This window comes from Erigeron canadensis, chromosome 1 (genome assembly GCF_010389155.1).
Source record: "Erigeron canadensis isolate Cc75 chromosome 1, C_canadensis_v1, whole genome shotgun sequence".
NCBI lineage: Eukaryota > Viridiplantae > Streptophyta > Magnoliopsida > Asterales > Asteraceae > Erigeron > Erigeron canadensis.
Window position 1 is genome coordinate 46,822,494 of NC_057761.1, and position 21,592 is coordinate 46,844,085.

The 21,592-nt window shown below is 34.2% G+C and overlaps 2 protein-coding genes across 3 annotated transcripts; one reads left to right on the top strand and one right to left on the bottom strand.

The window, feature by feature from the left end:
• Positions 1-1,829: 1,829 nt before the first annotated feature.
• On the top strand, positions 1,830-9,657 carry LOC122581822 (protease 2-like). The gene is made up of 11 exons (XM_043754119.1): positions 1,830-2,141; positions 3,048-3,331; positions 3,432-3,626; positions 4,027-4,373; positions 5,042-5,333; positions 5,562-5,720; positions 6,453-6,818; positions 7,788-7,853; positions 7,981-8,029; positions 8,244-8,367; positions 9,096-9,657. The coding sequence occupies exons 1-11, from the start codon at positions 1,841-1,843 to the stop codon at positions 9,172-9,174; spliced, it is 2,262 nt and encodes a 753-aa protein (XP_043610054.1). The 5' UTR covers positions 1,830-1,840; the 3' UTR covers positions 9,175-9,657.
• Positions 9,658-13,490: 3,833 nt separating this feature from the next.
• LOC122601264 (extra-large guanine nucleotide-binding protein 3) lies at positions 13,491-21,541 on the bottom strand. Of its 2 annotated transcripts, none has more exons than XM_043774035.1 (10): positions 21,524-21,541; positions 20,846-21,044; positions 19,334-20,339; positions 18,769-18,906; positions 17,992-18,096; positions 17,723-17,902; positions 17,263-17,440; positions 16,303-16,550; positions 15,300-15,472; positions 13,491-14,297 (listed from the first exon to the last, which is right to left on the bottom strand). In XM_043774035.1, exons 3-10 carry the CDS (start codon positions 20,321-20,323, stop codon positions 13,700-13,702), a joined length of 2,610 nt encoding a protein of 869 aa, XP_043629970.1. In that variant the 5' UTR covers positions 20,324-20,339; positions 20,846-21,044; positions 21,524-21,541; the 3' UTR covers positions 13,491-13,699. The 2 variants fall into 2 exon arrangements, with proteins under 2 accessions (XP_043629970.1, XP_043629966.1); XM_043774031.1 differs by lacking the exon at positions 21,524-21,541 and adding an exon at positions 21,310-21,395.
• Positions 21,542-21,592: the final 51 nt, after the last annotated feature.

Consider the following 21,592-nt stretch of genomic DNA (forward strand, 5'->3'; position numbering starts at 1 on the left):
AGATCTCGACACAACGTTAATGAAAATCAACTCGGAATAAAGTTATGCAACTATCATCAATTATATCACTTCATCTCTGCAAATGATAAACAAGCAAGCTACTTATGATAAGACAAATAAAACTAACAATAATTAAATAGATAGACACCATAATAATAATAATTGCATAGTAATATCGTCTGACAATTAAAAGAATCGAACGGATGATTTGACTATGGAGTTACTGCTGCTGCTTGATGAAATATAAAAGAGAAAAGAAAATGAAAAAAAACAACAACCTTGCGGCTGCACTCCACGAAGAATAACCGACCTCCCTAAACCTAATTAATTACTCCTATGATGGATAGATAGATATTTGCTTTGTACCGTCTCTCTTTCTCGACTTTCATTAATTTGGGCTTGATGTTACATGTAACAAAAGAAAGAGGCTAAAAGTCTTTTTGGGCTGGACTCCCCCGTGCAGAACAACAACATATTTTGTAGTATTTTGTTGTTAGCCACTTTTAAGCAAGCAAAAGATTAAAGCTCAACTTTATTGGCCCAAACTCGTTTTCAATATAACTACACATATACTATATTACTCGTGGTTGGAGCTCATGCCTCTAGAAACAGAGGTCATGGGTTCGATCCTCATACTCAGCAAGGCTGGAAGTCCTTTTCTACCTATGGTAGAACCTGGAAACAATCTCTCTACCTTTGGTAGGGGTAAGGCTAATGACATATCAAACCCCCCCCCCCAGTACACCGTCAAAGACGGTATTGGGACCCAAAACCTGTGGAAGACGGCATTGAGAGTTACTTTATATACTGCATTACTCGTCTTTTTTTTTTCTCCAATTTTCATTTTCTTTATAATTAATCATTAGTTAACTTAGTTATTGTCACATTTCATCTCATATACTTATAATTCAATAAAAACATATATTAAATATAAAGGATAATAAAAATAAACATAAACTCTCTATAAGAGATGATATCGCATAAAATGAATATATATATATATATATATATATATATATAAAATAAACGATATCACCTTCGTTCTTCCAAAATGTTTCACCATGCTTTATGTCTAATGATAATAACAATAATTATAGTATTAAGAATAAGAATAATGGTTTCTTAAACCTATGTTTAAAATGTTAAGTAAAAGCTACCCCCTCCGTCTCACTAGAAGTGTCATGTTTTTAATTTTCAAAGTCTAACATTTGCAACTTTGACCTTAAATAGTTTATTTGTGTTTGATAAAACTTGAAGAAATTTATATGAATTGATTGTGTTTTAAATGTGTTTTTTAATTGTATAAATGTTATCAAGTTTTATATATCACAAAAAAATATATTTATGGTCAAAGTTTAAAACTAAAGACTTTGAATATTCAAAGTAAGACACTTCTAATGAGATTATTGGACGGAGGGAGTAATTAATAAGTATGGTACTTGCGTAATGTGACGATGGTAATGGTGACTATGATGATGGTGGCGGGGTAGATTAATGTAAATGTAATTGATGTAAATGTGATAATAACTTATTTTAAAAGATCAAAGTTTAATACGAGTATGTAAATTAGATTTTTTTTTTTTTTTTTTTTAATATCGTGAATTAGTTTATTAAGATTAATTTCAAAAGAGGTTCATTAGATATAGAATGGTCATTTTGTATGTTTATTTTTTAATTTTCAAAAATAAAGGGTTAAGTTTAAAATTTTAATATAGATATAGAAATTTCACAAACTCATATTGAATTTTTTATTTTTTCATTTTATCCATTTTAAGAAAAAAATTGGAATTTTCACGCTAAGAATGTATTAAAAAAAGACAGGCAAAATAGAAGATTTAGAATGTTATCATTTGCGCAGTCGGCCCAAATACTAAACCTGGGAATCTCTTTCGGCACAAAATTAACGTCCCGCACATTAAGAAGAAGAAACATTATCATCAGTTGTCGCCGCATATTTGTCATGGCGACGGCTGCTGCTGCTCCTCAGCCTCCGGTGGCTAAGAAAGTGAAACACGAGATGGAAAAGTTCGGAGATGTGAGGGTCGACAATTACTACTGGCTACGCGATGATTCGCGCTCTGATCCCCAAGTTCTCTCGTATCTTCATCAAGAAAATTCCTACACTGATTCCATTATGTCTGGTAATTATCATTCAGTCTTGCCTATATATATATACTCCTTGTTAATTGTTCAATTCTGCCAAAACAAAATGTGTACATTTGAAACTAAAGAAGCCTATAGTGTGTAGCTTAACCAACACTTCGTAGACGAGTTGGCCACCAGCTGCCACTTTCTAGGAGCAACCTGGTTCGAATATTGCTAGAGGCAGAATTTAATTTAAGTGGTTGACTTACCTTGACACTATTTCTGCCGGGGGTTATGTGGGTATCAATTCGGTACATGGGATCAAGCGGTTCCTATCAATCTACCTTTTTTTTTTTTTTTATAGTGTGTAGCTTAGTCTCCCTAAATTAGATTTTCTTTTTTCTTATTATGTTTAGATTGGTTACTGATTGTAGTGGGCCACTTAAGCTCTTAGAATAAACTTGGGGTTGAACTTCAGTGTGTAAACATCATCTTGGGATAGTTAGCAAAAAAGTCTAGGGAAACATCAGTTTGATCTCCTAGACGAGAATATTGGTTAGGCCGTGTACAGAAGCAAAGGCTTTGACTTTTCCCAAGTAGCTTAAACGCCGATTCCTCTTGGTTCTCGTGTTTAAAAAGCACACAAGGCAATTTGCCGATGTTAAGTTGAATTATGATAACTACATTACATTAAAGAACTTATCAAAACTTTACAATGGAACAATAAAGATTTAGTTAAAAACTAGGGGGAAAGAACAAGAAATGGTTATTTTGGGGACAGATGTGTAATGTTTGAATAAGCGATCTACAATCTATTTGTTATTGTGCTTGAGAAACAACTAGAGATTACGAAGCAGGACTTGTCATGTAACAGTCTTATCTGTATTCTCTTTTTAGTTAATTGTATATCTTCTTGGGAAATCCTTTTTATGTGTATTTTTTTTATTTGTTTTAAATTTTAGGAACCAAACAGTTGGAGGATCAGATCTATTCTGAGTTAAGAGGCCGCATCAAGGAAGATGACATATCAGCACCTCTACGCAAAGGGCCTTATTACTATTACGAGCGGACTTTGGAAGGGAAGGAGTATGTACAGCATTGTCGCCGTCTTGTAGAAAATTGTGCAGCCGTGCCATCTGTTGATGATATAATGCCAACTGGACCGGAAGCTTCTCCGGAACATGTGATTTTGGATGAAAATGTCAAGGCTAAAGATTATGCATACTATAGCATTGGTGCTTTTAAGGTGAGACTGAATTTTTTTATGTTAATAGCAAGGAACAAGCGGTTTAGACCAGAATAAAACTGATATTTTTTTCCAAATTAACCTTTTGATTTGTCTTTAGGTCAGTCCGAATCATAAATTAGTAGCTTATGCGGAAGACACTAAAGGAGATGAGATCTATACCATCCATGTCATGGATGCTGAGACTCGCTCGCCAGTGGGTGAGCCATTGGTTGGCGTAACAGACTATTTCGAATGGGTTGGTGATGAGGCTTTGCTATACATCACCATGGATGAAATTCTGAGACCATATAAGGTACCAGTTTTTGAGTTGGCCGGAATGAACCTTGATTGGTGTAATATATTATGTAATTAATTAGGGCATGATTTAAGCTTGGGAAATTGTTTGCTTAAGCATTTTTGTGCTTCTTTTTGTTACGGGTAGCCTTACAAAGCTTGCATACATTTCTTTATGGAAATATATCTAGGAAAAGGAACTAGATAGACATATTACAGTTACTTTACTAATAACTGTAAGGAAGCACTTAATTTATAAAAGATATGCTAGAGATGAACATAGAGCACCCACAATGCAACGGGATTTTTCCGACCTGATTATTGTTTGTTTCACTTTCAGCTCAGATATTATTTTTTCGACCTGGTTATTATTTTTCAACCACGTTCAGGTTTCTGACATCATACATTGGTGTTTGCAGGTTTGGTTTCATAAGTTGGGTACAACTCAATCAACTGATGCATGTCTTTATCATGAAAAAGATGACATGTTTTCTCTAGATCTTGTAGCTTCCGAGAGCAAAAAATATCTGTTTGTTGGATCAGAAAGCAAAACTACAAGGTCTATTTTCTATTTGGATATCTCAAAGCCTGGGAAAGGTCTTCTGGTTTTGACACCTCGGTCAGAGGGCATTGATACATCCGTCAGCCACCGTGGTAATCATTTTTTCATTAAAAGGAGAAGTGACGAGGCTTTCAATTCAGAACTACTAGCCTGTCCACTGGACGATGTAAATGCAACTACGCTTCTACTTCCTCACAGAGAAAGGTACCAGTGAACTTTTATATTTACTACTTATAAATGGAGAAATGTTAGATTTCTGCAATCTCAACCGTTAAGCAAGAAAAAGGTGTGGTAAAAAGTAATGGGTTGGGTGGGTCAAAGTGTCTAACTCGTTGGAAGATTCGAAAGTGTATTTTTAATGCACACAACCTACTAAATTGCCTTGTACACATAAATCATACTAATATTATAATAACAATTTTTATTTTATGTATCACACAAATTAGACCGTTCAATTCAATTCTTATTTGACTTTCTAAAATGCATTTGTCACACATAGTTGGTGTAATAACTTTAAGCTGTCTTTAATTTTTAATGGCTGTGTTTAGTATTTTAGACAGGTTGCCTGGTATCAGGGTGGGGTGGATTTGTTTGAGGCAGTTTTGTCAACTTGTCAACCCATTTTCTTTTGCCTTTCTTAGTGCAACTAGTTGGTATGAACATATATAATACATCAGGAAGCATATTACATCATTTTTTCAGTTAAAATTAACGTTTTTTAGTTGACACCGTCCCTTGATTATTGTCTTACTATTTCCGTCTCTCTACCGTATGTCAAGTTTTATTTGTCTATTGTTTTATGTATTATTTTCCAGGCTTATACTCTTTTCCATTTATCTGCTTGTTTTTCACTCGGATTTGTTTTGTTCCAGTGTAAAAATACAGGACATAATTCTTTTTAGTAATCACCTTGTCGTTTATGAGCGTGAAGAGGGTCTACCACAGGTTACTTTTTATTCCCTTCCAGCTGTTGGTGAACCACTTCACACTCTCCAAGGTGGCCAGGCTGTAGATTTTATTGACCCTGTTTATTCAGTGGAGCCAGCGGAGTCGCAATTTTCTTCGAGTATACTGCGGTTTTATTATAGCTCTTTGAGAACGCCCCCTTCTACATATGATTATGATATGCGTACAGGGGTTTCAGTTCTGAAGAAAGTTGAAACAGTAAGTTACTCGCTAGTTTATATTATGACTCTTTTTGGTTCTGTTGGATCTTTTAGCTCTGGAGAAAGCTGAAACAGTTAGTTACTACAGCACTAAAAATTTCGCACTAAGCCTAGATTAATTAGAAAATACATTCTATCTATCTTTTAACCTCTACAACTGGTCTACGCCTAGAATACCAAAACCAAACATATTAGGTCTAATGGATTCCTTTCATAATAAAATTAGGTACTCGGTGGGTTTGATGCCTCAAAGTATGTAACCAAAAGGGAGTGGGTAATTGCTCAAGATGGCACTCATGTTCCTATATCAATTGCCTATCGAAAGGATCTGGTCAAGCTTGATGGGTCGGATCCTTTGTTACTTTATGGCTATGGATCATACGAGGTAATACATGTGCCAGCTTTTACTTATCATGTTCTTTTTCTATATTATCACAAGCATATATCAGAATATGTGCTATGTTACTTTCTCATTCTGTTCAAATATGTTAATCAATACTCTTTCTTGTGTTTCCTTCTTTCATCCAAAATAAACTGTCTCATGTCAAGTGCGAAATGTTAATTCTACATGTTTCCATCTACACCTCGAGGTTTAGTGGTGGCCAAGATTTTGTTAGTAGTGTCATGCAGGCTGACATATTTTCTCAAAAATATGATAAATGACAAAGTGCATAGTGAGAGATAGTAACAAACAAACCCCTTTTGTGTATCTCTTATAATTTGTTTCACAGTAGAGTAGTTGTGAATAGTCAATTACTTGCTTTTTTAGGTAATGTGGCTTTCCACATACTTGTTGGCTTATCTAGTTGTAAACTGTAATCTAGAAGTTGTCAATAACAGTTGTATTATGCTAAGAATGGTGATTAGTCACTTATATTGTTTAGTCGAAGAAGATGTCTGTGGCAAGCATAAACTATCCCACTGGTATGTTCTTAAAGGGTCCAGTCGATCTCTGACAATTGCATATGTCATCCAATATCAGCTGGTATATTCCTTTAGTAGTATTGATAAATGTGTATAATTTTGTAACTTGTTGTCTATAGGCATCTCATGCTTGTCATCTAATTGCATATTTGAACTTTTACCTGTGGTGATGCATTTTCATCTGTCCTTGCAGATATGTGTAGATCCTAGTTTCAAAGCATCAAGGTTGTCTCTGTTGGACCGTGGCTTCACATATGCGATTGCCCACATTCGTGGTGGTGGAGAAATGGGAAGGAAGTGGTATGAAAACGGGAAATATTTACAAAAAAAGAATACTTTCACAGATTTTATCGACTGTGCAGAGTATCTGATAGAGAAGAAATATTGTACAAAAGAAAAATTGTGCATCAATGGAAGAAGTGCAGGAGGGTTGCTGATTGGTGCTGTTCTAAACATGCGACCTGATTTATTTAAGGTAGCTGTAGCTGGAGTACCGTTTGTGGATGTTGTGACTACAATGCTTGATCCAACAATTCCTTTAACAACAGCAGAATATGAGGTGATTAATGTTCCTTTTTGCAAATGTGCAGGCTTACTAATGATGGCAAAATGGGCGGGCTGGTGATTTGGGTCACTGGTCAAAATGACTTGCAATTAAAACATGTTAGGTCAGGTTGGACTGACTGATTGGCTGTTTTCAAGATTTGTAATTGTTATCGTATTAAAAATACTTGCCTTTTCAAATACGTTATTAAGATAATAATATATAACTTATGAGTTATGACAAATAAAACATCTTGGTTTATAAACTTTCAAAAAACATGTTTAAAAACTTCATAATACATGTCTAACAATCATGTTGGCTGACTTTAGTTTAGGAATTTTGAGTCTTCCACCTGGAGATTTTACCAGTTTAGTGATACTTTTTTGATTCCCAAGCTTTTAGTTGGAAATTGTTTTAAACCGTTAACCTTTTTCTTGAATGTTATAACCTTCAACTTTAGTTCACTCTAGTTTTTCTTAATATTCTTTTGAATGTTATAATTATGACTTCAGTTTCAATCTCTCAATTTTGAGTGGCTTAATGGTTTGACCCCTTAGAATTCGTTTCAAGTGAAAGTTTGAGTAGTTAAAACACTTATTCGACTAATGTTAAGGAATATAACATTTAAAAAAAAAAAAACTTGAAGAGATTAAAACATTAACTCAACCAAAGTTAAGGATTATAATATGTAAAAAATAAGTTAAATGACTTTTGACTTTTCAAGTAAAAGTTCAAGGATAACCTATTATTAAGTTCAATGATAACCTATCATTAACACTGAGTAGTTAGATCTTAAATCACCCAAAGAGAATAAAATAGTCCATATTCACACACATGGCAAAGCACTAAATGTTTTTCCTCTACAATGTTAAAGTTATCTAAGCAAGTTGTCTGTAGGAACTCTAATACGGAATAGATGGTGGTCAGTGGTCTTATAGATTTCTTTTAAAGCTGATTTCTTGTGGATGACTTCCATTATTGCAGGAATGGGGTGATCCTCGTAAAGAAGAGTTTTATTTTTACATGAAATCATATTCACCAGTTGACAATGTGAGTCCAAATGCCCCATCTTCATCATCTATTTATGTGGCATTAATATTTGAAGGCCATAGTGAGAGCCATCCAATTAAATATCAAATGAAGAAGCTAATTACTGATGATTTTCTCTTTTGAACAGGTAAAAACTCAGAATTACCCAGCCATACTTGTTACTGCTGGATTAAATGGTACGCTTTTACATTATATTTTTATCGTGTTAATGTGATCAACTTTTAGCTTGCTGTTATTGTTGCTAAAATTACCTTTTTATGCTGCTATGATCGGAATCCGCTTTGAGCTTACTTGGCAGCTTACTAGAAATAGTTGCTCATTAATCAAAATTCATAAATGGAAATGGGGTTTATCTTGTCATTTAACTTGGCTTACTGTGTGTTTTTGCAGATCCGCGCGTACTTTATTCTGAACCTGCTAAGTTTGTTGCCAAGTTGAGAGAGATGAAAACCGACAAAAATGTGTTGTTATTTAAATGTGAGATGGGTGCTGGCCATTTCTCCAAGTCAGGAAGGTAATTCTGTAATATTTTTGTTTTTTAATCATTATACTAAGCTAATTGTCAGCAAAAAAGCATGTTCTTTTCCTTTTCTTTTACTCAGCCAAATGATGTTTTCTTATAGTTTGTTCCATAGGGTAAGTGGGAGTTGACTCCTATGTAGGACCTCTCACCGAGTGTAAAGCCCCTTCAATAGAAGGTTATAACATGGGCGGGTCGTATGAGCTGGGTAAATTTTCATAACAGGTTAGGGAGGATTTTGAAGTATGGCTCAAAACAGGTCAAGACCTGGAAGAGAACTTATAAATCAATTAAGACTAATTTTGAAGGAATGTGAATATTGTTGATCACAAATAAGAAAAGGTGTAAAACTTAAGATAATGCGACTGTTAATATACATACTGAGCAGATAAGAATACAATGTTGCAATTTTGGGAATAACAGAAATGATATTTCCTCGTACAATATGTGCCTATTCATCCTCCTAAAGACCTAAAAACGTCATTTTGACATATGGAAAATGAAGAGAGGCGATTTGTTAGCAATAAAGTATGCATTTTTTTTTTTTTGAACGGCAATAAAGTATGCATTTGAAGTTAGCCGTTATCTAATCGCCCATCTTTCCACCTGTTTCTCTATGAATTATAGTGTACATTTGAACTGCTGCCAGAACTTATTTAATCTCTTTTATCCTCTCTCTGCCGATTTCTCATGTTATTTATGCTTCCTTTTATTAATTTCAGGTTTGAGAAGCTCCAAGAAGATGCATTTACCTATACATTCATTTTAAAGATTATGAACATGGTCCCTGCACTTGGTTAAAATCATTTTGCATTAAGGTTGAAAATCATTAGATGGGCGTTTATCAGATGTTACACATCAAGCAAAACGGTCGAGTTCCAGCTGGAAGCTTCATCAAGGTGTCCATGTTCATTTTCTTACCCTTTAAACAATGGATTTAAATTGGAACTTGCTTCAGTGGCTATTTTGAATTCTCATATTTTGGAGAGGAGTCATTTCCGAAAATTATCTTTGGTGACATTTGTGACGACAAGATAAACCCATTTGTGCACTTTTATTGGCACTTTCTTTTGTAATTGTCATACGTAACGCGCCGTTTCTCTTACCAGTTCTTGCCTTTCAGGCTCACTTCCATGAGACCATAAACCGAGGAAGAAATCGAGGAACCACGCATGCAGCTTCCTCGTTATTTTTTTTTTCTTTTGTCTTCTCCTGTTTTGCTCGACAGAATCTTTTGTTTCAACAGCTTATGAAAAGGGGAAATGTGATAACTTTTCGCTCTAAGAAAATGAAGAAAATGAGATAAATTAGTCTTGAAAAAAGGTGTAAATGTGTAATATATTCTTCGTAACCTTATTCTTTATTTCTCATGATCTATAGATAGCAACTGTTTTCGTATGCAATCATAAAGAACGAAAAAGGTGGGTCAGGTTGGGTCTGTCACGTGAAGTAGAGTAAATGAGACCGGATTTGTCAAGAGAAAAGTTGGTGACCATGAGAAAATAAAAAGTCGTCTTTGATATATTCCAAAGGCGTCATGTGACAACACAACATTGAAAATTTCCAAGTTATTTTACCACAAAGTGTATTAAATTAATATTACAATTTCAGTGTGGTATCTGGATATCTTTAAAGTGAATCATTCTAGCTGAGTTTTGGCAGACCGCAGACCTCCATGTTTTTATAGTTTTGCAGCTTGGCAAGATACTGTTCAGTAGCAATAAAAGAAGCATCGGAAACTCTCGGTAGCAATAAGAGAAGAATCGGAGACTGAGAAGATTAAAAGTTAAAGTGCAGATAAGTCTACTAGTGCATAGTTGCACAATATAATTTATGTATAATTTGCACGGCTAGGAGCAGGGATCAAGCCAGAATTAGTCTATGAGGAGACAAATTTGAAAGTCGGATTCATACTTATCATAAGTTCATAACGTCTCCGATAATGTAATTTTTTTTTTTTATCAAGTCAGAGTCCGCTCAACCGTATGACTTGTCAATATTTATAGGAAGCTGATTTTTATACTACGAGTTTTTATTCCCATACTGCATAAAATGTGTCAAGACTATTTTGCCCATATTAATTACTCCTTTAAAATCAATAATTAATTTTTTATATGTCTACTTTTACTCCTCCCAGTCTTCCATTATCATTTCTTCTACCTTTCAATTTAGTGTTGGCAACAACAAATATTACGCATATCACCACACTGAATTTGAACATTAAATCTCGTCTATTGCTTATCATTTTTATTTAGTCTGTGGTATCTTGAGCTCTTTGTGGTTTTCATATAAAACTCTATTCTCTCTCATTTCAAAACATCTAAAAATTGTTCGATATAAGTCCTATGATTGATTAATGCCCATTTGGTAAGTGAACTGTTACAAAAACTTCAACCACATACTACAACGAAAAGTTAGTTTTGTACCATTGGCATAAGATGATTGTTAGACTATTAGTTTATTATAATTTTAGTATCAGTGTATTACACTCTTAATATTTGTTTCATCATTAACTTTTTGACACAAGAACAAAACAATGTAATGGTATAAAAACATCTTCAAGAATAAGGACCTCATACAAGTAAAATTTATATCATTGATAGATTACTCTAAAATTTGAAAACCATTGAACCGAGGGGGTGTTTGGTATGAGTGAATTAAAGAGAATGAAAATGTAATAGAGAATGAATATAGTGGGAAAGAGAATGAGTATTTGGAAAGAGAATCGATTCCGTTGTTTGGTACAAGCAGAGAATGAATATATAAAAAATACTAAATTTTAAATAATAATCAAATTTAATACATATAACATCACTAAAACAAAAAAAAAAATAAAAATTTCCATTCCCATCAATTCTCTACATTTTATAGAGAATTGAGGGAATGGAATCGATTCCCTATTCTCGATTCTCTTTCCCATTTTCCATTACAACCAAACATGAGAAGTGTTTCTCATTCCATTTCCACCCTTAACATTCCATTCTGCCTTGAAGAATGTCAGGGCGTCGGGCTACAACACCCAAACCCACAACGATTGACATCGCTACTTTGTACCCTTATCTTCTTTATGTATTTGAGGAGATTTTGTGTTTAAAAAACTTATAAACCGATCGAAGTGGACCAATACCGAAACACGTTTGTTACTCATAATTTACTTTTTGAAGTATATATTTGGATCTGGGAAGAGAGGATGATAGACTCTCAAACAAATAATATGGCTATTTGAAAGAAATTTTTTTTTAAACCTGAGTTACGTTAGAGTTAATTGATAAGTTAATGGAATGACATGGAAGGCCACATTAGATGCCATATCAGTTAGTAAAAAGGAATTTGTAATTGGTGAGTCATTGTAGCATTTCTCAAAACAAATTCCTTTTTACTAACTGATATGCACCTGATGTGGCCTTCCATGTCATTCCATTAACTTATCAATTAACTTTAACGTAACTCAGGTTTAAAAAAAATTTCTTTCAAATAGCCATGTTATTTGTCTGACAGAGTCTATCATCCTCTCTTCCCAAATCCAAATATATAAAAAGGTAAATTATGATTAACAAACGTGTTTGGGTATTGGTCGACTTCGATCGGTTTATAAGTTTTTTAAACACAAAATCTCCTCAAATACATAAAGAAGATAAGGGTACAAAGTAGCGATGTTAATCGTTGTGGGTTTGGGTGTTGCTAGAAGTGTAATTGGCAAACTTGTTGTATTTTGCAATGGTCTATGGTTAGAGGCGTTGCTAATATCGTCGATTACCTTACACAGATAGCAAAACAACAATGTGCTAGAAGTGTAATTGGCAAACTTCTTGTTGCTGTGACATCGTACTTTGTTTGGAAAGAAAGGAACTCTCACCTCTTCTCTCAAATATGTCACACACGGATGCTCAAGTTCAGGATATGATAGTACACGGCATCCGATTTAAACTTGCTAAAATGAAGTCCAAGGACCTTTCTATTACTGGATGGCTGAAAGCTACTTGATGGTGTGATAATAACTAGCACAAAAATCCTGAAGAATTTCCATCCATATTACTACATGTAGTTGCCTACTATATAATACTTTTTTCTTGTTGTTTGTTTGTTAAAACTAGTTATTACTTTGCTGTTACTCATTATCATGCATGTATGTACGAATTTACAATTTTGTGAGAACATTTGTCACATTATGTAAATAAGTTATCTTATATCACTAACCAATGATCACTTAAATTACTTATTTACAAACAATGTAATTGGAACTTGACCCGAATGTGGCCCCTCAAAGAATACCACAAACCCAACCTTTGCATATGCAGATTTATGAAGGATACAATCCAAAGTTTAATCTGATTGTGCCCTCTCAAAAACACCTGCATCTATGTTTGATCGTATAATTGTTGTGCTGACAATCCCATATCACCAGGACTTATATCTCTAAAAACAAAATACATATTCTCATTCTGTTAACATCCTGTCGTCATTTAACGTCGAAGAAAGAAAAAATGACTGATCCGATAATGTCTATTCATTTATGTAATGAAGAAGGAAAAGATAAAGATTGATTTATTTTGATCTTTGATGAATTGTTTCCGTTGTAGAGGAGATTACGTTGAATATATTTTCAGGTGATGGGTAGAAACTAATCACTGTGAGTTTATTTACCCTAAATTAATTAACTTTATTTTTCAATTTAAGTACATGGAATGCCACATCCGATTCCAAGTAAGTTAGTAAAAAAAGTGTTTGTAAATGGTTAGTCATTGTAGCATTTCTCATTTCTTTTTCCTTTCTTTTTATCTTAAACATTAGTGACTTCCAAACTCCAAAGAAAAGACTTGTTGCAAAGAAGGTTTTATCTATTTAAATTTCTTTCTCTTTTACATTTTCATACAGACAAAATTATGAATATATCCTTAAAATCCATAATTGGAGTGGGGGGATCTACACTGCCCCATGTCCCGGCCAGTAGTAACATTTTTGTCCAACAATAATGTTTTAGGCTTTAGAAAGCACAAATCTAGGGATAGTTTTTCTAATTTTGGATAGAGAAGTATGATTGTCTCTTACCTACCCATACCCCCTTCTACAGGGTATGAATACTATTGTATTGTAAAGCACAAATAAGGCGTCTAATCTGTGACATAAACAATTGATATATTTCACCAGTAAAAAAACAAAAAGAATCTTATGGACTTCATTACATTTAAAAATCGGATCTTAACTATCCTCGTAATAACTTACACAAGCTATAAGCGGATACACATTCACTAACCTCTAAAATCCGAATAAAAATGATAACTTATTCACCACTATCTACATTGATAAAACACAAGTTATAGATAGTTCAATCTTGCCTAACGAATGGAGGCGAGCTCACATCAGTAGTACTATAAAACGAGTCCTCCGCTCCACCATAATATGTCTCTTCCTTTTCATCGTCCCATTTCACAATCTCTCTTATATATTTAAACGCTTCATCTACTGTCACCCGGTCTCGGGCCTTAGCTTGCCATACAAAAAGCTTTCGGCTGGTGAGAGATGCGTAAAGGTCCTTAAACTTCATAGCCACATAGTAGTAGGCCTGATGGGCAAGGTTTTGGTTGTTGGTGTAGGGTCGAACTGGGCTGAAGTCTGTGAACCACTCACATGCACTTAACGGGGTATTTTTGAGTTTTTCCTCAAAAACATCATATTTGTTTAGGATCAAGACAAATGGGGTGTCTTTAAAACATGGGTGTTTCACCATTGCTTCAAAAAGCTCTTTGCTTTGGACCATTTTGTTTTGTAGAAGTGAACCACTTCCAGTACTGTCGGGTGATAGCCACATTTGATCATAGTCACTCAAGGAAACACAAAAGACGACTACTCGAACATCCTCAAACATTTCCACCCATCGGCAACCTTCATTCATTCCTTTGGCATTTACTCTAATGAGTTGATATCTAGAAAAGGTATATTAAAAGGTTAAGTCATGAGAAAAAAAAATCATTTAGAGTTCAAAACAAACCATAATGATCACCAAGCATCAAATAATCATTGTGTACAGAGGAGTCGGGATGTGTGTTTAAAAATTGATTCTTGCAATTTAAAGAATCAGAATCATCAACATTGAGATGACAATAAAGAAAGGTAGGTACTTTCACATTTATTAAAATAACCAGTTCTTTCTCAACTTCTTACATAGTTAAATGCTCTTCAAATCTGATTTTTGACCTTATAAATCAGAATCGTGATCACTTTCACCCTAACACTGAGAATTACTTAACTTAAATGCACATCCAAATACCCCAGATAAATTAAAGTAATCAATTTTTACCTTCGATTAAAGTTTGTAAGCAATGAACAAAAGTTTTTGTTTAACATCATAGTACGAAGATGAACAAATTAATGCAATGTGATATGATTTATCATACTAATTCATTTTTTATACTTATACACCTATATATACCCCAACACATATCACTCCAGAAAAAAAAAACAACATTTGGTATGTGGTGCACCTTGGGTACTGCTAGGCAAAAGGCTTGTTGGTATATATTCAGATTTCTTTGCAATACCAAAGCGTGATGGCAAAATCCGTTTATTCTTACTAGTGCCTTTAACCCATTAAACTAAGATAATATACTAAAAACAAATAGAGAGATTAGAGGTTGTGATTTGGACCATTTACTTGGGATGTGAATAAGAGATATTAGATAAAAAAGGGAACGATTTGAAAGTCATCCAAAATGTACTCTCTCAGTCTCTCTTACTGCTAACATCATAAATCACTGTACACAACTTAAACTATTAGTGCAATGATACAGTTTTTGTGATCACCTCAACTATTTGTAAAAGTAAACACAAAAGTGATTGCAGGGCAACGCAACCCAACCCACATCATCCCACTTTGACCTGTGCTACAATGAAAATCTAAGTGAGTGTATCTGAAAGATATTATATACCTGGATAGAGGTTGAGATTGAGCATCAAGGTTGTCAGTGTATGTCTCGGACATTGGGCTACGATCATCAAGCGAGAATTCTATGAAAGCCAAGCCATTCCCTTGCGTGACTCCTTCAGCATATAGTATGTCATGCTCTGTAGGTTCATATTCGTTGCTAGAAACCTCAACAGCCTGAAACAGGCACAACAAATTATCATGCACATGTTTCTATTTTATAAACACCAAACTATTGCATATTTACTCCACATCGCAAAAAAAAAAAGAAAGACTGGTCCTTGTTCACTTTACATTCTTTTTTGTGCCAATAATTCTTGGCATTGACAGTTAAGATGAATTATATGTTTGTGGATCTTTTCAGATACAGGTGATACCTCATGTACTGCATTTGTTTGCCTTTATCTAAATTTTCAACAACTAACCTCACAAGTGTTAAGGAAATTTACAACCCAGAAAGTTGGGGCCTTTGGTTTCAGTTTTATTACTTGTTGGACAACTTAGGGGTTTTGGGTGTAGTGAGGATGTCTTTAAATAAACAGGGTTTTAGGGCTGTTCATTTCAATTATGAAGACAATTAAGAATTGATTTGGTATTTATAAATTTGGTAGAGCTGATCCACCTCTCTGGTTGTTGGTTAAATTGTTTTACAGTCTCTTTTGTTTGTTTATCGTTATTGAAGCAGGTTCATATCAAAATTCTTTTTGTCAACTATTGTTTCGACCTTTCAGAGAAGAGACAGAGGAGACCTATGCACCTAGATCATACCATCAATATATTGGTAATACTAATAAGGGATAAAATGTACTTACACATGTTTTTAATATAAAAGGTTAAAACTTAAAGAGAATCCGTGAAAGAAAATGTTGCCATTTCATGGGAAAAAGGTAGCATATAGTCTTGAGTAGAATCATCCAAACATCGTTTTTTTAAGTACTTATATCAAGAATAGACTAATTTATGGAGAAAAGCCAAAATAAAAGTGATTTGAGAAACAACGGAAATACCCGGCTTAAAAAGTACTCTGCTACGTCGGGTAGGAAATGTAGTTCATTTCTCCTCTTATAAGTTTCCTGGATTGCGGGATCCTTCCACACCTCTTCAACTAGAGGAGCATACTCACGTGTTGCTGCAGGAAAGAATGCATCCAAATCTCCGGTTGCAATGATGTCAAGAAGCCAGTCAGAAAAATGCTTTAATCTTGGGTTAAGAGAGTAGATACATTGATTATCTTCTTCAGCATCACCCTTGTCACCTGAAATGAAACTGGTCAATTCTTCATTGTACATATAGTAATACCATAAATAAAAGAATTTGATACAACATAAGCCTTCAAGAGCCCATTACTATATACCTAACGTGGAAGAAAGAAAAACCTATGAACACGTATATAACTGGTTAATATTAGCTCATAATACATCAATTGTTTATAAGCAAAAACTTAATATGATACAAATGTTTCCGTTTTAGCATGAAAAGAATGTGATTGTGGGTCTCATTTGTTGAAAATATAAATAAATAAATAAAGGGGGCCACATAAAGGACCAGAGAACAGAAGAAAATGGTACAGTAAGAACCATATTTCACTTCTCAAAAATCAGTATCCATAAAAGATAAACCAAAGGGGCTTTGTATATTGTTTGTAAGATGTTACAATTACAATAGAAATGTATATATAAAGTTGGGGTTTAAACTTTACACATAGGTGCCCTCTAAACTAATACCAACTACAATTAAGTACATCTAGTCTAATACGAAATGCACTGGACCATGTATAGGAACCCAACGTCATAACAAGTGATTGACTGATTGAGTAACACATATAAACGACTATTTGTGTAATACAAAGGAACCCGAAGTCATTTTATTTCTATCATAAAAGTTATATATTTTTCTCCCCAAATTGATGGATCATCTGCTAGGTTAATGGGGACCTTTAATTCGACTTATAAGAAGTGAAGATATACCTGTTTCATTGGGATGATCATGGGATTCCATGGAGTTCTTTTTCATCATTGCTTCTTCCTCAAAGCGCTCCCGTCCATCAAGTAGAATGCTGAGGTATCTATACATGTTGCTCTGAATCATAAGCTTAATGTTTTGCAACTCTTCATCGCTAAATCTGTTTCCATATAAGAACTTTGCCTGCATAAAGCATAACAAAAAGGGACCTTATTTTTAAAATATAATATAGTAATGAGACATTTTACTCATACAATAGGCATTTATATATGAAACATTTTTTGCACTGAAGCAATCATGAAGACAATAAAAATAATGACTGTGTGCTACTCCAGTCGTTATTTAGTATCCTCAAGTGTTTAGAAGTTAAAACCTCCAAAATTGCATACAGGAATACTAGAATTTTTATCTTAATACTAATAAATTTGTATTTAAACATTCGTTACAAATCTTGAGATGAAATACCTGCTTGAAGATAGTGCTGGTTCCAGAGCCCTCGAGTCCAAGTAATAAAAGCTTTTGAATTTTTTTTGGCTCAAAGTAAGTTGGAACAGTAGCATAATTGCTGGGTTCATCCCTTTCTCGTTGTGGCTGACCATGTGGAACCGGCAACGACAATAATGAACAAAGCAACCGTGTTCTGGTCTGTCAAAAAGCACATTATATCATGACATTTTATACAACTTGTTAACTCAAACTGGAAGAAACATTCTACCAAGTGAGATTCTTGCTACCTTTTCCCAGATATTTCCCTTGATATTATTTTGGCCTTCCTCCTCATATCGACCATCATCATAAACCCAAAAATGAGTGTCACGGGGACATTGCACATTTGCCATCTGAAAAATCGATAAAACAGATTTCAGAGGAAAAGAATATGAGATGGCAATTTCAACCATGGTTAATTTGGGTTATAGTTCAGCACTAACTGTCTGCAGACATACTTAATATATTAATTATTCTAATATATTCAAATAAATACGATCATAATTTTAATAATGGTTTTGTAGCCATATTTAATGTAATAAGTCTATGAAACTAAAAAAAAAAATCACTTATAGAATTAGTGGCTGATCGAACGACCTAAAACCTTACTCAATATCAGTGAACTATATACGATTAACTAACTTGAAAGCTTGAAAACCTATAAGTCAACAGAACAGAAGAGGTAGCAACTTCGACCCCAGCGTGTATGAATGGCCAATTTGGGTAACTATGTAACTCAAACAGGTCAAGTGAATCAAATGTCACAAAAGTATATCGTTTATAAGGATATAACCTCCTAGGTCTTATAAGTTATAACTTAAAAACTTAGATTTATATTGTAATGTTAAAGGTTTTGTAATCATACTTAATGCATTTTACTCATAAAACCAAATCAAAAGTAGCCAAAAGAATGTCCGCATGTCAACTTGGTCAGGACCTATTTGACCCATTACACAGCTACCAGCATGCCCATTTGGCCACTTCTATAAAACCCAGGAAGTGAGAGGGAGAATGAAATAACTGACCTTTAATACTCTATGCTCAAGTTTTGTAATTTCACGGCCATTCATGTAAACTTCAGTGTTTCCATTGCTTGCAGTTGGACTAAGTTTACCGGTGAAATTCAAATTTGAACTCACAATTCTATCTGGTTTCTCTCCCTCCTGAAATATCAAATCAAATTACAACGATTCAACATGCATATAAAGATGGCAACTTCAACCCCTTCAGTTATATACGAGTCAGATCATCTCAATCTGGTAAAATGGGTAAAACAAAAATTAACATATTTAGAAATGAGTCACACAGGTCAAAAGTAGTCCATGGTGTCTTCTTTATGCTTAGAACTACCTACATCGTCTTTTATAAAACTAACTTGTTATTGTCACCATATAATCTTTGTTTGGCACAGAAACTATTAATAGAAGGTTTGAATTTTGAACAAGGACTTTTTCAAGTAAACCCAACTGAACCAATTTTTAACCTGTGCCATATAGAACCCCATTTGACTCGTTATCCATCCTGCCTGACTTGCCCTTGCCACCTTACAGAACAACATAAAGCTAACATGCTAAAGAAACACATATTTACCTTTCCCCAAAGACCAGATTCTTTGTCATACCAATACTTCCCCGGTTTCAACTTTCGTGGGGCCAATGGGCAGCCTAAAAGTTCCGCCATTTCCTCAGGTTTAAGCGGATACCCATTTACAATTAATTGTTCAGGTCGAAGCTGATTAGCAGAACATTCTTTTTCTGCTTTCATAATCTGTTTGACTTCCAAAGGACTAAGCAAACGAGACAATAACCTCGAATTTTTCCCTAAAATAAGACGTTTTGATTCATCTATCGCGTCACCAATACAAGTGACACACTTTCGACCCTCAGGCATCGAGCCCATTGCTCTAAGAACACAATTGCTACAATATTTTGCATCACAAACCAAACATGATTCTTTAGTTTCCCACTTTGCTTTTCCACACCGAAAACAAACCCTTCTCTTGTCCTTTTTTTTCTTTTCCTTAGAAACTGCGACATATTCCGAATAAGTGGGCCTCTCCGACAATTTTTTTTCACTTTCCCATCTATCAACTGTGTTGAAAGTAACCACTGGGCCTCGTCTCACTTCATTTCCTTGAGCATCATTTTGGTTATGAACCGACCCAGGAGAGCCCGAAGGCGAAGCTGAAAACGAATCAGCGTTTTGCAAAACCGAGATAACAGATTCTGAGCTCCCAGATAATCTTGGACTTTGATTGGGTGAATTGGTCACATCAGCAATATATGAAGCAGGCAACAGAATAGGGTCTATTACAGGGGGTCCTTGACCTTGACCATCACGAGTAACAGATCTTCTTGAATCAGAAAACGACTCAGCCACAGATGCAGTCGGGATAGAACGGGGATTTATTTCTAATGGTTCGACCCTAGGAACCTCATAAGATACATCGGGACCCATATATTCTAAAGCAATCGAGTAGTCAAGATCATCACTATCTTCAGGTAATGCAGCTCCAGGAGGAAGCATTTTCTTCACAGCTGCCCTCCAATCTTTTTCCCCATTTTCCTCCATATCCCTCATATCAATTCTTCCGAAACTAAAATAATTTTCAAAAAACAATCTTTGAATAAAATTAAGTCACAACACCAAATTTCAACCACTCAATTCAGAAACTTCAAATTTTGACTAATTTTTATAAACTACCCAAATCAAATTATGTAGAATGGTACTTCAATTGAACACAAATTCTTAAAAAAAAGCTCAGTTAGCTAACCCTGCCAAGGGCAGATTTGGGTTTCGTTGTCACCTTAACATATCAACAAACAATTTTTAAACCAAACTAGGTCATAAAGTCACCAAATTTTAACAACCCGTTTCAGATATGAAGGGATTTGACCAATTTACATAAAACCCAAATCAGAATTCTAATTTTAAAAAAACTTACCACAATTTCTTAATAAATCTTTAAACTACTAAAGCAAATCAAGATACAATTTTTAGATCAAATTAGGTAAAAAAATCACAACTTTTCAACAACCCAACTCAGATAAAAATACATTTGACTGATTTAAGCATACCCATATCAGATTAATGAAAAAATACCTCAAATTTCACAGAAAGGCCCCAATGGATTTGGTGAAAGTCAATATCCTCTCATATGCAGCAGCTAGGAAAGGGGAAAATTTAGGGCCCACCAAACACCACTACACTAAAAATCAACCAATATTCTCACAAACTAATGATAAAAGTCAAAGTCTTCATCATATCACTAGTCAAATTCCAACTTTTCCTCTTCAAAAGCCTTCAAATTTGAACCAAAAAACGATTACTAAAAAAGAAAGGGAAACAAACAAACTAAACAAGATGAAAGTAATTATAAATCAGTTTGAATCTGTCAAAATCTTGATATTAAATTCACAAGATTTGATAGATTCAATATCTAATCAAAAACATATGTTAAATGACAGTTTGGTTTTTTATAACAAATTACTAAGTATGAAATTGAAGAGAATCAAAAGGATAAAGATTTTTGTCAGCAAAAAAGAAAAGGAAGAAAAAAGACTTACTTTGGAGCAAGTATAACTATAAAATATATCTTACTTTTCGAAAAGAAAATAGTAAAGGGTGTCAAGAAAAGTAGATAAAAAAAAAAAAAAAGTTTGGAGGGCGTGCGTGTATAGATACATAGCCTGTGTATCTACAGGTTTATTTTAACTGGGAAAGTGACAAGTAAAGGGAAGATGAATCTGAAAGTAATTTTACTCTTTCTTGATTTTTTACCTTTTGGGATTGTGAAAAAAAAAATAATACTCACTAGTATAAAACTAGTAATTAATAGAAAGACTGGTG